This window comes from Manis javanica, chromosome 2, assembly GCF_040802235.1.
Source record: "Manis javanica isolate MJ-LG chromosome 2, MJ_LKY, whole genome shotgun sequence".
Classification (NCBI taxonomy): Eukaryota; Metazoa; Chordata; class Mammalia; order Pholidota; family Manidae; genus Manis; species Manis javanica.
Genome location: NC_133157.1, coordinates 158,655,635 through 158,671,124, shown reverse-complemented (window position 1 = coordinate 158,671,124; position 15,490 = coordinate 158,655,635). Strand labels below are relative to the sequence as shown.

The following is a 15,490-nucleotide window of genomic DNA, read 5'->3' as shown; positions in this document are numbered from 1 at the left end:
GCACCACCCCTTCATCTTTCCCCAGGTTGTCCATTTCAGGGGTTGATGGCACTTTTTCTCCCCTCCCGTGAGTGATCCTTGGCTACAAACTATACCTTTCTACTGTGCCTCACAGCAATGCTAGTTCATTCTTCAGCAGCTCTCTTACCTTCACCTCAATGCTTCACAGCTGGAGTTCTCATGCCACCTCTGCCTGTGCTTCCCTCAGGAGTTCGTCTTGTTCGTTGATGGCCTTTTCCTCTTTAAGAGAACCTGGCAGCACTGCCATCTCCTTCTGCAAGGAATATTTTACCTCTTCAATGGCACCTCGCTGCTGGTGTTCTTGTGCTGCCTCCTCTAGCATCAATGCCATTTCCATCTTCAAGGAATCCACAGAGGTTTGCAGCTCCTGCTCTTGTGCCTCCATTTATAGGGTCTTTTTCAGGAACAGTTCCTCCTCTTCTGTAGACTTTTTTAATACTGTGAGAAGCAGCCAACCCACAGTCCCCACAGCCTCACAGGCACTCTGTCTCTCAAAAGACCTACTTACTATACCAAGGCCCACCCCTACAGCCTCAGGTATTACCTCCACTTACCTCCAGTCCTGGAGTGGGGCCCAGTCCTCTAGGAGGCAAGCCACATCAGACCACATACTCACTGGGGGACAATCCACTGTCTCCCCACTCACAGCAGCAGTCTGCTGAAGCACCTCTCCCATAAGAGCAGCCATTCTTCACCAATTGTCTTGCCAATGGGTCTCAGTCATGGGAAAGTTTTCTCTGGATTCAATGAGACCAAAGAAATTGACAGCAAAACATTCTTTGGGGTGAAAGGGTTTATTACTCAGCTTGTTCTCTGGGCAGTAGGTCGAGCACTAGCGTCTCTGCCTCTACGCAGAGCACTGGGCTGAGCGCTCTATATAGTGCAATAATACCTTATTACCTAAAGGTGTGAGAGCTGTAGCCTAGGAGCAGGAGGCCAATTAAATCATCAGGTGGTTTAAGTTCAGTGACGATCCTGGCCATAGGAACTGCAACTTCCCTACGCATACACATAAAATATGTGTCCTTCAAGAAACCTGGAATATTAAGCCGATCATTTGTAAAAAAAAATTTTGTATAAGCTAATAGACAAGCCTTTTCTTCATAAATACCAGCTAAAAAGGAGTGGGGGGTTAAAGATGGTGGTGTGAGAGGTGAGAGAGAGGCTTCCTCCTCAAACCACATATAATACAAAAATATAATACAACTAATCCTGAAAGAGCAACAGGAAAGAGGGCTGTGCCAGACTTCATATACCTGGAGAAAAGAATAAACCTCATGGAACAAGATAACATGCAAAAACCATGGCCCAGCAGGACCCAAGCCCCTCCCCAACCCCAGCTCACCAGTGGGAGGAAGAGAAATGGAGAGGGGAGTGAGTGGAGGCCTGGGACTGCTGAATACCTAGCTCTGGAGATCTTCTCTGGGAGAACAAACCTATATTTCAATAGTGCTCTCATGATTAGGGGTTCGGAAAGCTAAGACAGGCAGAACACCTGGAGAGACTAAGATTCCAGCTGCTGTGGAAAACAAGGATCCATATCCAGCTGTTCTGGGACAAAAGAAAGGCAGGCAGTCTGAGAGATTTCCTAACAAGTAAGCCCTTAGCAAGAGAGCTGCTAAAGGGGCAAGGATTGCACAGAGCTTACTGCTCAGGAGAAAGGACAGGTAGACAAAATTGTCCACATGCACTCTGCCCAGCAGGTTGGGAACTTGCATGATCTTCAGGTGCTCCAGCCCCCTGGCTGGCTACACAGCTCCAAGGACCCCCTCCATGATATGCAGTCTGTTGTGCCTTCCTCCTGGACAGCCTGCACCTGAATTGCAAACCAGCAAACCCTGCCCTGGTGTTCAGCCAGCCAGAGGAAACCCCACCTACAGCAGCTACAAACACAAAGCATAGAGGCTTATACCTGTGTGTTCAGCCCACTGGTTCTGGCAGAGGAGACAGGCATAGCAGCCGGAAAGCAGGAAACAGCTCTGTCCTCCCCCCAGGCACCAGCACTGCTGCACTTCAACCCCCAACATTGCTCCAGGGGCTGAGCAGCTCCAGAGAGTAGAGCTACTGGGCAGTGGAGGGCACCACATACAAATATGAAATGTCAAAGAACCTGGTTGGAAGCAAAATTATAAATACACCAGAGAGAGAGTTAAATGAAATAGACCTCACGAATCTTCCTGAAAGAGACTGCAAAATAAAAATCATAAACATGCTCATGGAGGTACAGAAAAATATTCCAGAACTCAGGAATGAATTCCAGTTGGAGATCCAATCATTATGGAACACAGTAAGAGAAATGAAACATACAATGGAAGGTTTTAAGAGCAGATTAGATATGGTGGAGAAGACAATAAATGAAACAGAAATTAGAGAAGAGGAATACAAAGAAGCTGAGGCACAGAGAGAAAAAAGGATCTCTAAGAATGAAAGAATGTTGAGAGAACTGTGTGACCAATCCAAATGAAACAATATTAGTATTATAGGGATACCAGAAAAAGAACAGAGAGAAACAGGGATACAATGTGTCTTGGAGGACATAATTGCTCTAAACTTCCCCAATCTGGGGAAGGAGATAGTCTCTGAGGCCATGGAGGTGCAGATATGTCCCAACACAAAGGACCCAAGGAAGGCAACACCAAGACATATAATAATTAAAATGGCAAAGATCAAGAATAAGGACAGATTATTAAAAGCAGCCAGAGAGAGAAATAAGATCATATACAAAAGAAAGCCCATCAGGCTATCATTAGACTTCTCAGCAGAAACCTTACAGGTCAGAAGGGAATGGCATGATATATTTAATGCAATGAAGCAGAAGGGCCTTGAACTAAAAATACTTTATCCAGCAAGATTATCATTTAAATTTGAAGGAGGGATTAAATAATTTCCAGATAAGCAAAAAGCTGAGAGAAATTACCTCCACCAATGATCTCTATAGTGTATTTTGGAGGGACTGCTATAGATGGAAGTGTTCCTAAGGTTTAATAGCTGTCACCAGAGGTAATAAAACCACAGTAAAGGAAGTAGAACAGTTAATTACTAAGCAAATGCAAAACTAAATCAACTATCCCCAAAGTCAATCAAGGGATAGACAAAGAGAACAGAATATGACACCTAATATATAAAGAATAGAGGAGGAAGAAAAAGGAGGAGAAAAAAAGAATCTTTAGATAGTGTTTGTATTAGCATACTAAGTGAGTTAAGTTAGGCTCTCAGATAGTAAGGAAGTTAACCTTGAACACTTGGTAATCACAAATCTAAAGCCTGCAATGGCAATAAGTACATACCTATTGAAAATCACCCTAAATGTAAATGGACTGAACACACCAATCAAAAGACATAGAGTCACTGAATGGATTAAAAAAACAAGACCCATCTATATGCTGCCTATAAGAGACCCACTTTAAAACCAAAGACATACACAGACTACAGTGAAGGGATGGAAAAAGATATTTCATGCTACTAATAGACAGAAGAAAAGCAGGACTTGCAGTACGTGTATCAGACAAGATAGACTTCAAAACAAGGAAGTCACAAGAGATAAAGGACATTACATAATGATAAAGGGGACAATACAAGAAGATATAACCATTATAAATATCTATGCACCCAACACAGGAGCACCTACCTATGTGAAACAAATACTAACAATTAAAAGGGGAAATAGAATGTAATGTATTCATTCTAAGAGACTTCAACAATCCACTCACTCCAAAGGACAGATCAAACAGAGAGAAAATAAGCAGAGAGACAGAGGCACTGAAAAACACATTAGAACAGATGGCTCTAAAAGACATCTACAGAACTCCACACCCAAAAGCAGCAGAATACACATTTTTCTCAAGAGCACACAGAACATTTTCATGGATAGATCATACACTAGGCCACAAAAAGAGCCTCAGCAAATTCAAAAAGACTGAAATTGTACCAACCAGTTTTTCAGACCACAAAGGTATGAAACTAGAACTAAAGTGTGCAAAGAAAATGAAATATCCCGCAAATGCACGGAGGCATCACAACATGCTCCTAAATAACCAATGGATCAATGAACAAATAAAAACAGAGACCAAGCAATATATGCAGACAAATGACAACAATAATTCAACACCACAAAATCTTTGGGACACAGCGAAGGCAGTGCTAAAAGGAAAGTATATTGCAATATAGGCCTACCTCAGGAAACAACAACAATCCCATATGAACAGTATAAACTCACAATTAACAAAACTACAAGAAGAATAAATGAGGCCCAAAATCAGTAGAAGGAGGGACATAATAAAGATTAGAGCAGAAATAAATAAAATCGAGAAGAATAAAGCAATTGAAAGAATCAATGAAAGCAGGAGCTGGTTCTTTGAGAAAATAAACAAAATAGATAAACTCCTTCCCAGTCATACAAGAAAAAAAGAGAGTCTACACAAATAACCAGAATCAGAAAAGAGAAAGAAAAAAATCACTACAGGCACCATAGAAATACAAAGAATTATTAGAGAACACTATGAAAAATTATATGCAAACAAACTGGATAACCTAGAAGAAATGGACAACTTTCTAGAAAAATACAACCCTCCAAGGCTTACCCAGAAAGAAACAGAAAATCTGAACACACCAATTATGAGCAATGAAATTGAATTGGTAATGAAAAAACTACCTGACAACAAAATTCCCGGACCAGATGGCTTCACTGCTGAATTTTATGAAACATTTAGTGGAGACTTAATACCTATCCTCCTTAAAGTTTTCTAAGCAGAAGAGGAGGAAATACTTCTAAACTCATTCTATGAGGCTAGCATCTCTCTAATACCAAAACCAGGCAAAGACACCACAAAAAAAAGAAAATTACAGACCAATATCCCTGATTAACATAGATGCAAAAGTACTCAACAAAATATTAGCAAACCGAATTCAAAAATACATCAAAAAGATCATCCATCATGATCAAGTAGGATTTATTCCAGGGATGCAAGGATGGTACAATACTAGAAAATCCATCAACATAATCCACCACATCAACAAAAAGGGCAAAAACCACATGACCATCTCCATAGATGCTGAAAAAGCATTTGAAAAAATTCAACATTCATTCACGATAAAAACTCTCAACAAAATGGATATAGAGGGCAAATACATAAAGGCCATATATGATAAACCCATAGCCAACATCATACTTGACAGCGAGAAGCTGAAAGCCTTTCCTTTAAGATCAAAAACAAAACAAGGATGCCACTCTCTCCACTTTTATTCAACATAGTTCTGGAGATCATCACCACAGCAATTAGACAACACAAAGAAATAAAGGGCATCCAGATTGGTAAGGAAAAAGTTAAACTGTCACTGTTGCAGATGACATGATATTGTACATAAAAAACTGTAAAGAATCCACTCCAAAATTACTAGAACTAATATCTGAATTCAGCAAAGTTGCAGGATACAAAATTAATACACAGAAATCTGTTGCATTCCTATACACTAACAATGAATTAGCAGGGGGAGAAATTAGAAAAACAACTCCATTCACAATCGCATCAAAAAGAATAAAATACCTAGGAATAAACCTAACCAAGGAGGTGAAAGATGTATACTCTGAAAACTACAAGACACTCATGAGAGAAATTAAAGAAGATACCAATAAATGGAAACACGTCCCATGCTCATGGATAGGAAGAATTAATATTGTTAAAATGGCCATCCTGCCTAAAGCAATCTACAGATTCAGTGCAATTCCTATCAAAATACCAACAGCATTCTTCAATGAACTAGAGTAAATTATTCTAAAATTCATATGGAACCAGAGAAGACTCTGAATAGCCAAAGCAATCCTGAGAAGGAAGAATAAAGGTGAGGAGATTATGCTCCCCGACTTCAAGCTCTACTACAAAACCACAGTAATCAAGACAATTTGGTACTGGCACAAACACAGAATATCAGACTAATGGACCAGACTAGAGAGCCCAGATATAAACCCAACCATATATGGTCAATTAATACACAATAAAGGAGCTATGGGCATACAATGGGGGAAATGACAGCCTCTTCAACAACTGGTGTTGACAAAACTGGACAGCTACATGTAAGCGAATGAAACTGGATTATTGTTAAACCCCATACACAAAAGTAAACTCGAAATGGATCAAAGACTTGAATGTAAGTCATGAAACCATAAAAATCTTAGAAAAAAACATAGGCAAAAATCTGAATATAAACATGAGCAACTTCTTCCTGAACGCATCTCCTCAAGCAAGGGAAAAATAGCAAAAATGAATACATGGGACTACATCAAACTAAAAAGTTTCTGTGTGGCAAAGGACACCATCAACAGAACAAAAAGGCATCTTACAGTATGGGAGAATATATTTGCCCACAAGTCTGAGGGGCAGTCCTTCCCAGGGCTTAGCAGTGACTAACCCTAAACCTAACCTTTACTTCAGTACAAGACGACACAGGTCTAAATGCGTCTCTTCCATCTGGATAAACTCTCCTGCTTGGATACAAACTGTTGTGAAGACACCAGCCTCTGCGACAGGCGGTAGAGCCACGCAGGCCGGAATCCAGCCTCGCCTCCGCAGTCTCACGCCACGCGCTCGAGATCTCCCTCCCAACTACCGCGGGGGAAGCCCGCGCGGCATCACTTGATCTGTGGCCCCGCCCCGGGAGGCACCATTCTTCCCCTCTCCGCGGGCGTGATGTCACGTGACTTCTGCCCCGCCCCCTCCCCGAGCCTAGTTGCTGTGTTCCGCTCTTAGTCACCGGATACGGGAGGAGACTGTTGGGAGCTGACGCGGAGATGGCTGCTACTCTGCGGTGCATTGAGCAGTTGTCCGGGCGGGTGGTACGCGTCCTGGGCTGTAATCCAGGTCCCATGACCCTGCAGGGCACCAACACCTATTTGGTTGGGATCGGCCCCAGGTAAATGTCCCTCTATCCCCGCAACTTAACACAGGGCCCCGCGCGACTCAGCGAGCTGGGGCTGCGACGACTGCGCTCTGCGGTTGGAGAGGCAGTGCGCCCGCTGCCGGTAGCAAGTCATCCTGCCCGCACCCGAGCAGTCTTTCCCGGGACCGTTCTCAGACACTACGCTTACGGGCCTGCTCTAAGTCACGACTACCCCGCGTATTTTAACTTAACAACCGCTAATAAGGGTGAACGGTGGGGGTTAAGGCGCCTGGGTGCTTACTGGTTTTGAAACCTGGTTTACTTTGCTTAATGTCGAATCCAGGGTAAGCGTTGTTTAAGCTGCTGAGAAATTCGGCTCGCTATGGTTGTTAAGAATCCAGGCAAGCCCGTGGCTCACCTTTTTTCCCTGATGTTTTGCCCATAGTATAACCTCCCTTCAGAAAAGCGGTTAATTGTGTTAAGGCCTTTTCCTTAACTCAGCAGCAGAGGGCAGGATTTCATTGCTCCCAAATGGCTCAATTCTGTGAAACCTGAAAGAGACAAATACCCTAGCCCTTGGGGAACAAGAGCTAATTTTGTTTTTTGTCACTTCTGTGTGGCCCTATTTATCTTGTGAATGGAATAACCTACCTGTATTTCTAAGATATTTTTTCTTCAGCTGCATTGTTTTAGAGGAATTATGCAGAAATGGGGAGATAACTGTTTACTGCCCAGTAAGTACATCAGGTTTTGTAGTCTTTAGTATACCCTAGGTAATACTAAATACAAATAAGATATAGTTCCCATTAAACATTGAATTTAACTGTGCAGCCCAGATGTTACAATTAATAAAGTTGATGAGTAAAAACAGTTTAATAAGTTTAGTTGGTCAAGTTTCATTTGAAGTATCTGCTGTTTTTGCGTTTTTCCAGTAAATCAGAAATTGAGAAGCAGCAGAATGGAGGAACTGTAAGTATTGCAAGTCAGGGAGGCAAGCAAGTTAAGTCCAGAACAAACAAGGCAGGGTCAGGTGGGTATAAGAGCTTTGTACTGCCTCCAAAATCTAGGAAAACAGAATTAAGCAGAAAAAAATACTTGATATCTAGGGTAGAATGTCTTGACTGGGACTTCTTCACCCCAGGAAGTCCATGGGATTTCCCTACTCTCTACAGTGTGTTTTCTTAGATTAGTTTTATAGTCAGCACCTAAGATGAAAATCGCATATAGTCAAAATTACCCTAGACAAAAGTTTTAGAACACTATGTTGGAGATCAATGTACCGTCTCAGTAAGTTCAACACAGCCTGCTTTTCTCCCAGTGATGAATCAGATGGCTGGTTCGGTTTGAAAACCAGATAAAAAAATTGACTTGCATTTAAAGGCCATGTTGTATGAAAAATACATACATGTATCTTTAAACACTACAGTCACAGTCAGTGTAGCAAAGTGCTTGTGCTAAAAGAGACTTGAACCTGAAACTGAGGGAAGAGCAGACTCATGGTCTCTCATCTTACACCACTGCTCACATAAACTCAAGGAGTGGAATGGCCAGTGAAATCACTCATATGAGGGAGAGATAATGAGTCCATATATTTGAGCTTGAGTAAGGTAACATAAAGATGATGCATTTCTGCTGTATAAAATACTAGTCAAGTTGCTAGAAATGATTATTAATTGGGTCCCAGCAAGATGTTCTGATATTAGTATCCACATGTGATATTAGTATCACAACAGTTCTAAAATCACAGATAGGTACTATATCATGAAACCCATTTGTCCATTACAGTGTTATTTGAACTAAAGTATCTTTTGATACTGTTGACTCCCTCTTAGATTTGCTAACACCTTGTGTTCAGGTCTCCTCTTACCTCTTCAGCCGCTTTTTTGCAGTCTCCTTTACAGAATCATCCTCTTTACCAGATCTTTTAAGTGTGTGAGTTCCTCATGGTGCAGTCCTAGTCTTCTCTTCTTGTGCTGTATTCTCTCTTTAGGTGATTTTGTCTACCTCCTTGGATTCCTTGTTACCTATTAATAACTCCCAAATTTATAGCTCCAGTTAAGACAAAATCCAAATTTGATCTTCAGACTAGGGCAGCCAATGGCTTTCTTCAGTCTCCACTTGAGTGAACCACAGCCACTTGAAAATTGGTCACAGAATCTTCTGCACTTTTCTCTTTTCCCCTTAATTATACGAACTCAGATTTGCAAAATGACCTCCTGACATGGGGCATTGTCTGTGGCCATGAAGAACAAAATCAGCGTGCCCACACAGAGGTGACACCATCTAATCCTCTGCAGTAACTATTCACAGACATTGATATTTGCTAAGGAGGAAATTGAGAACTTTTTTTCTAGTTTACAGCTGAAGTTTTATTTATGCCACATGAAGAATGATTCTTGGTGCTTGCTTCAGCAGTCCCCTTCCACCGGAGTGGCACTGTCTTGAATGGAGAAGTCACTGGACCTTGTGTCTGAATATCTCATCTTTCCCAGCACTACTTGCTGGGGGGCCTGGAGCAAATCACTTAGCCTTTCTGAAGACCAGTTTCCTCTTCTGTAAAATAAACTAATAACAAGTAATAAAACCTCCCTACAGTTGATCTGAGGATCAAAGAGAGAAATATGAAAGCTCCAAATGTTTCTTAGGGTTTTTTGTCTTGCAAAAAAGGTGTGGCCCACAGTATGTAATTGGGAAACAGTTAGTGATGAATTAATGAATGAATGACTCAGAAAAAGTCTCTCAGAGAGACTAATCTTTTCTCCCCCTTCCTGAAAAAGGGAGGTATTACTGTGAAACAGCATGAATCAAGAAGTTTGTGAATTGGTTCTTAAGGAGGAAAATGTCACCCTTATTTCTTTAGTTCAGAAAAAAACTTCATAGAGAAAGACTGTCATCCCATAAAACAGTGAGGAAGGACAGACAAAGTATAAGGAAGGTCGACAACCACAAGCCAAGAAAGATAAGATTGTCTAAGTAAAGAAATGAACCAGCTCAGGCATTTCCCCGGGACTTCCCTGATACCTTCCTTTGCATGTTTCAGGAAGCCAATGTAAAACTTCAGCCATAAGTTGAATATGCAGTGCAGAAGACTAGATTTCTTTAAGGATACCATTGAATTAAACTCTTTCATATCTATGAGACATTTGAGGATGTCGTAAAGGATCTTGAAGGAAGAGTGAATAAAAGCACATATTCTGATACCAGAACCCTGGGTTTGAATTCTGGTTCTGCTTTATTCAGAGTAACTTTGGACAAGTTGCTTAATTTCTGCATATAATAATGAAATACCTACCTTAAATAGTTGTCATGAGGAAAACAATCATTTAAACATGTAAAGTCCTTGGAATAGTGCCATATTTAAGTGCTATGTGATGCTCATTATTGCTATTGTTCAGACTTTCATTTAGCTAAAAGTTTTTTCAAAGAACTTAAGGTGAGAATACTATAGTTAAGCTAAAGTAACATCTAGTTTTCAAGCATATTGAAAACAGCAATTTATGTAGTTTCTTAAATTAAGTAATGTGAATTATCTGTGTGACAAATGTGCTAGTATTAACTCTAAGTTCCACTGTGTGATTATCTCCCATCTAATTTTCAGGAGAATCCTCATTGACACTGGAGAACCGGCAGTTCCAGAATATATCAGCTGTTTAAAGCAAGCTCTGACTGAATTTAACACAGCAATCCAGGAAATCATAGTGACCCATTGGCACCATGATCATACTGGAGGCATAGGAGATATTTGTAAAAGCATCAGCAATGGTAAACAGAAAACATTCTTTAAGCCCATTGAGGAACACTTGTGTTTCAAAATAATTTATTTCAGTTACAGAGCTAGGCAAGCTAGTAAGCCACTTACTGAATACCATACATATCTAAATGGTACTTCTAGAAATTAACGTAACTTGAATATGGCTCCCAATTTGAAGAGAGGAAAGGAAATGCCCTGTTTTTCTATTTTTATTTAGTTCTAAAACTTTACCATCTCTCTCCTATTCCCTCATCTCATCACCACACACATAGATTTATTCTTTGTTTTAACAAATAATTCAAGTGACTGCTATCTCTAGGCACTGTTCTTGGCACAGGGATATAGCAGCAAATAAAACAAGTGACTACTCTCATAGAGCTTTCATTCTTGTAGGGAAGGTAAATGGTAAATAAATAATAGGCCAGCTGGTAACAGATGCTATGAAGAAAAAGCTAAGCAAAGAAAAAGGGGAGAGAAAATAAAGTTGGTAGTGGCTATTATATCAAGGTGGACAGATATCAGATAAGGACATACCAGGCAGAGGACATTGCAGGAGCAGAGATACTCCAGGAATGGTGGGTGTACCCGGCATGTTTAAGGCACAGGAAGAACAAGGTCAAAAACATTGATTCACAGAATGAATGTGCATATGCATTCAACTAATATTTCTACATATTTTTAAGTGTCTTCTTTTTAGGCCTTAAGACTACAGTTGGGACACCAAGATATTCTCAGCTACAGCACCCAGTATCACCAGGCTGCCCATTATAAAAAGCTGTCTAGCTTCACATTCTTACCCTTTTACCTACTTGCTTCCAATCCAAGGGAACTGAATGCCACAGGATGTCACTCTTGGTCAGTCTGTCTTTTCCTCACCTTTATTTCTCTTTGTCTATCTGGCTATTAAATTTTGTGAATTAAAAAACATGTTGAGTGTCCTTAATTAGCTTTAGTCAATTCTTAGCATTAGGGTCAGTTTGAAAATTTTAAATGTTTACAGCCCAACCCATTTTATTGAGCTTGAATTTACATACGTAAAATGTGCTCATTTTAAGTGTATAGTTTGGTAAACATGTGACCACTCCAACCAAGATTAAGAACACTCCCACCACCCCAAAAAGAGATCTCCTCGTGCCCCTCTATAGTGACTCCCCTCCATATCCAGCAACCATTGATAGGCTTTATTGCACTATAGATTAATCTTGCCTGTTCTAAAATTTCACATAGAAAGTACATGAATCGCTTTCTGCTTGGCTTCACTCACACAGCATCATGTTTCTGAGATTCACCCATGTTTCAAGTATCAGTAATTTGTTCCTTCGTAAGTGGTAATCCATGGTAAGAATATACCATGATTTGTTTATCCATTCACCTCTTAATGGATAGTTGACTCACTTTTTTAAAATTCAAAGTAGTTTTGAGTTCCAAAGTAATGAGTATTTCTATAATAGATTACCTGTTAGATCGATTTAAAGAAAATCAAGGAAAATTTTGACACTCCTGTACAGCCACTAAAATTTCAATACTTAACCTGTGAAGTGGCTTGTTATCTTCCATGATGCACTTTATTGCAGCTAGACCAGCTGCATACACAGACCTTGAGTAGTTCAACACTGGAATTATACAAAGGTAACTTCCAGAATCTCCCCAAAAAATTCCATGTATTTCTTCATTCTCCAAACCTTTAATCACCTGCTTTCTTGTTCCATTTCATTCTATTATTATTTTCCTTATTCCATATTATCTTACTGTTTTGTTTTAATTATTAGTATGTCAGAAAATTTTCAACTACAGTGCTAACAACCTGTGTTTTTACAGGCCACAGCAAAAGTATGAGTGTCGTTTATAAGAGTTCTATGGAAGATAGAGTAACTCCAAAGCAACTTGTTTACAAGATTTTAAAATACAATCAGTGTACAATTAGGGAATTCCTAGAGGCTTACAGGGAGACAGACAGAATTTTACTAAACATAAGGACTATGTAGGCCCAGGCTGCTTAAATGTTTTGATTTGGTTTGTTTTGAGTAAATCTTGTAGTATAGTACATATTTTATTATCTGATTATTATTTTGCAGTTGAATTTGGGTCTTTGCCATGTATTACACCTCCAAGTCCTAGGAGTCAAATGTTTATTTCTGTGTTACTCAATTTCAATGTGTTTTTGTTAGAAAGTATTATATATAAACAATACCATATGTTTATATCAGCTTCAATAATTAGCACTTTGAGTGATATTACAACCCACTATTCAAACCTTAACAAATGATTGAGGGTTTCCTCTTGTTAAAATAATCGTATGATAGAGACAGAAAGTAGGTAAGTGTTTCCAGGGGCTGGGAGAAGTAGACAATTGGGAGTGACTACCATTGGTACAGGTTTCTTTGAGGGGTTTCAAAAATGTTCTAAAAAGTACATAGTGGTGATGGTTGTATAGTTCTTTGAATGTACTACAAAACCAGTGAATTCTCTACTTTTAAAGAGTGAATTTTATAGTATGTGAATTATATATCAATAAGCTTTTATTAAAAATAACTATTATTATATGATTGCTTTCAGCCTGCCCTTCTCCAGCCTGCCTATATAGACTGCTACTGTGAATATGATGTTTTCATATTTGCACATAATTTTTTAAGCTGACACAGTTGTTTTATAGTATGACATTTACTTTGTAATTTTGAGATTCTTTTAAGTATTTTAGGAAGATTGTCTGTCAAAGGTTTCATTACTAAAAACATATTACACTAAAAAGCAAATTACACAGGTTAAAAATAAAAAACAAAAAAACTCACCATCTCACTGTATAATGAAGACAGCCTTATTATATAATGTCAGTTCCCAGAACAGAATGTTATTTTTTGCTTCAGCCTCTAAATTACAAAATAATGGAATTTGGGGCTAGAGAAAGAAGGTCTATTACATTGACAATAGTTCTATCTCCTTTATCTTCTATACTGGCCAGATTTCTCTGCCTTGTCAATTTTTCTGTGAATGTCTTTTTCTCCCTCCATATTTCCATTGCCACCATCCTGGCTCTAATATTCATTTCCTTCCTGCTGGGTTATTATAATCATCCCCTCTTGGTTTTTTTTCTCTCTCTCCTCCTCCAGTCTCTGCACCTACCATTGCTATCTTGATCAACCTGTTAACCCTATTTAGTTTTCTTACTAAGGACATACAGTGGCCATATCAGAAAAGTTTAAATTCCTCTAGTCTGTGAAAGGCAATTTAAGGCCCTCTGCGATCTGAGCTCATCTTAGTTAACCCACTTTATCTTCCTAACCAGTACTTTGTATTGGACAAACAGGTAGCATTACATTATTGCTCATAAGCCATGCTTATTCTTGTTTCTATGCCTATACTAATGCTGTTCCCCTTACCTACAAGTCTGTCTCTGTACCTTTTCCCACCCTATTCTTACTGTTAGTCAGACCTCAATATCTATCACATTTATGAATCCTTTGCTAATTGTTTTTCCTGTCTCTAAACTCCTGTTTGCTTTTGTTAGAAGAATTGTTCATTTAGTATTTGTAAATGGTACTGAGTATAGTTCTTTATTTCCTGTTTGTCAGTTTTGTTTCCCCAACTCTGACAGTTTTTTTAAGCACTTTGGTGTCATGGTGCTGGTTAGAAAATTGGCACAAAGCTATGGATTGGTTAGTTGATTGATTTTCTTTGTGTCAATGAGAGGTAGTATGCATTAAATTTATTTTAATGGTTTAATATCTTAGCTCCAGATCTGGCGGTTCCTTTCAGCACTCACAGAAAGAACTTTATGCTATCATCCTTTTAATAACTACTTCCATGATGCCATGATGCCATGGCTTCTTTTACTTTGTGTTAGGCACCTACATAGAGAAAAGTTGCCAGGTTCTTTATTACTGCCTCTTCAGAACCCATCTTAATATCAAAGCTAGTTAAGATTATAAAAAACTACTTTCAAATATTTGTCTAAAATAAGAGTGACTAGAAAAACACAAAGGCTTTTATGTAGACCTAATGGGGATGAGCTTTTTGTTGAGATATAAGAAATAGTTACCATCCCAAAGATATGCTGCTACAATTCATCCCATTTTATATTGTCTCTTAATGTTAGTATTTTTGCAGCCATTCACAAGTGTTAGCTCTATGAAAGTTGATCTCTTAAAAGGCTGAACTGTCATTTAAAGAGTGACAATATATTTTTACATGTTTTGTGTTAGACACTACATACTGCATTAAAAAACTACCACGGAATCCTCAGAGAGAAGAAATTATAGGAGATGGAGAGCAACAATATGTTTATCTGAAAGATGGAGATGTGATTAAGACTGAGGGTGCCACCCTAAGGTAAGTAAATGGCCTTGATCCGGGGAAGGCAGGGATTGGTGGGGGGGAAGCGGTCTATATATATACGTTATGATAAGGGGGGAAAGGAAGATTCCTGCATATTTGCTTGTATGAGTAAAGACTATACCAAGAATATAAAAAAATCTGATAACATTGATTACTCTCGAAGAGAAAATGAGTTGCTTGAGAAAGAAAAGACTTTATCTACACTTTTAAAATTATTTGTTGGAGTTATATGATTACCTTTTTTTTATAAATAAAATTTAAATTTAAAAAATAGATTAGCATTTCCTGCTAGGGTGGTTTAGGGATCTACTCATCAGTTAAATTCAGGGCTTTCTCATACCCTCACTTGCAAAAGATGACCCATATCCTAAAGTAAATATACTGCAGGCCAGACCCATAATTCCCCATGACCTATTTGAGGGATTCAGAAAAGTGTTTCAAATTTAGTAATTTTAAAATTGAACTAATTATAGTACCTCTCTCTCCCCAGTAGTCCATACTTGATTTCTGATT

At 39.0% G+C, this 15,490-nt stretch overlaps 2 protein-coding genes across 4 annotated transcripts in view; one reads left to right on the top strand and one right to left on the bottom strand.

Annotated features, from left to right (window-relative positions):
- Positions 1 to 6,669, bottom strand: part of XKR9 (XK related 9) — a 47,060-nt gene extending 40,391 nt beyond the window's left edge. Inside the window, exon 1 of the mRNA XM_073229674.1 lies at positions 6,439 to 6,669. The gene's annotated coding sequence lies outside the window, so the exon portion shown is untranslated. The remainder of the gene's footprint in view (positions 1 to 6,438) is intronic.
- Positions 6,670 to 6,752: 83 nt separating this feature from the next.
- Positions 6,753 to 15,490, top strand: part of LACTB2 (lactamase beta 2) — a 28,904-nt gene continuing 20,166 nt past the window's right edge. For 2 of the 3 annotated variants that reach the window (XM_017655542.3, XM_073229675.1), the window contains exons 1-3: positions 6,754 to 6,927; positions 10,493 to 10,656; positions 14,845 to 14,971. In XM_017655542.3, coding sequence (XP_017511031.1) covers positions 6,806 to 6,927; positions 10,493 to 10,656; positions 14,845 to 14,971 — 413 coding nt within the window. In that variant the 5' untranslated portion in view covers positions 6,754 to 6,805. Of the gene's footprint in view, positions 6,928 to 10,492; positions 10,657 to 14,844; positions 14,972 to 15,490 lie in introns of all 3 variants that reach the window. The other variant, XM_017655543.3, reaches the window with a different exon arrangement.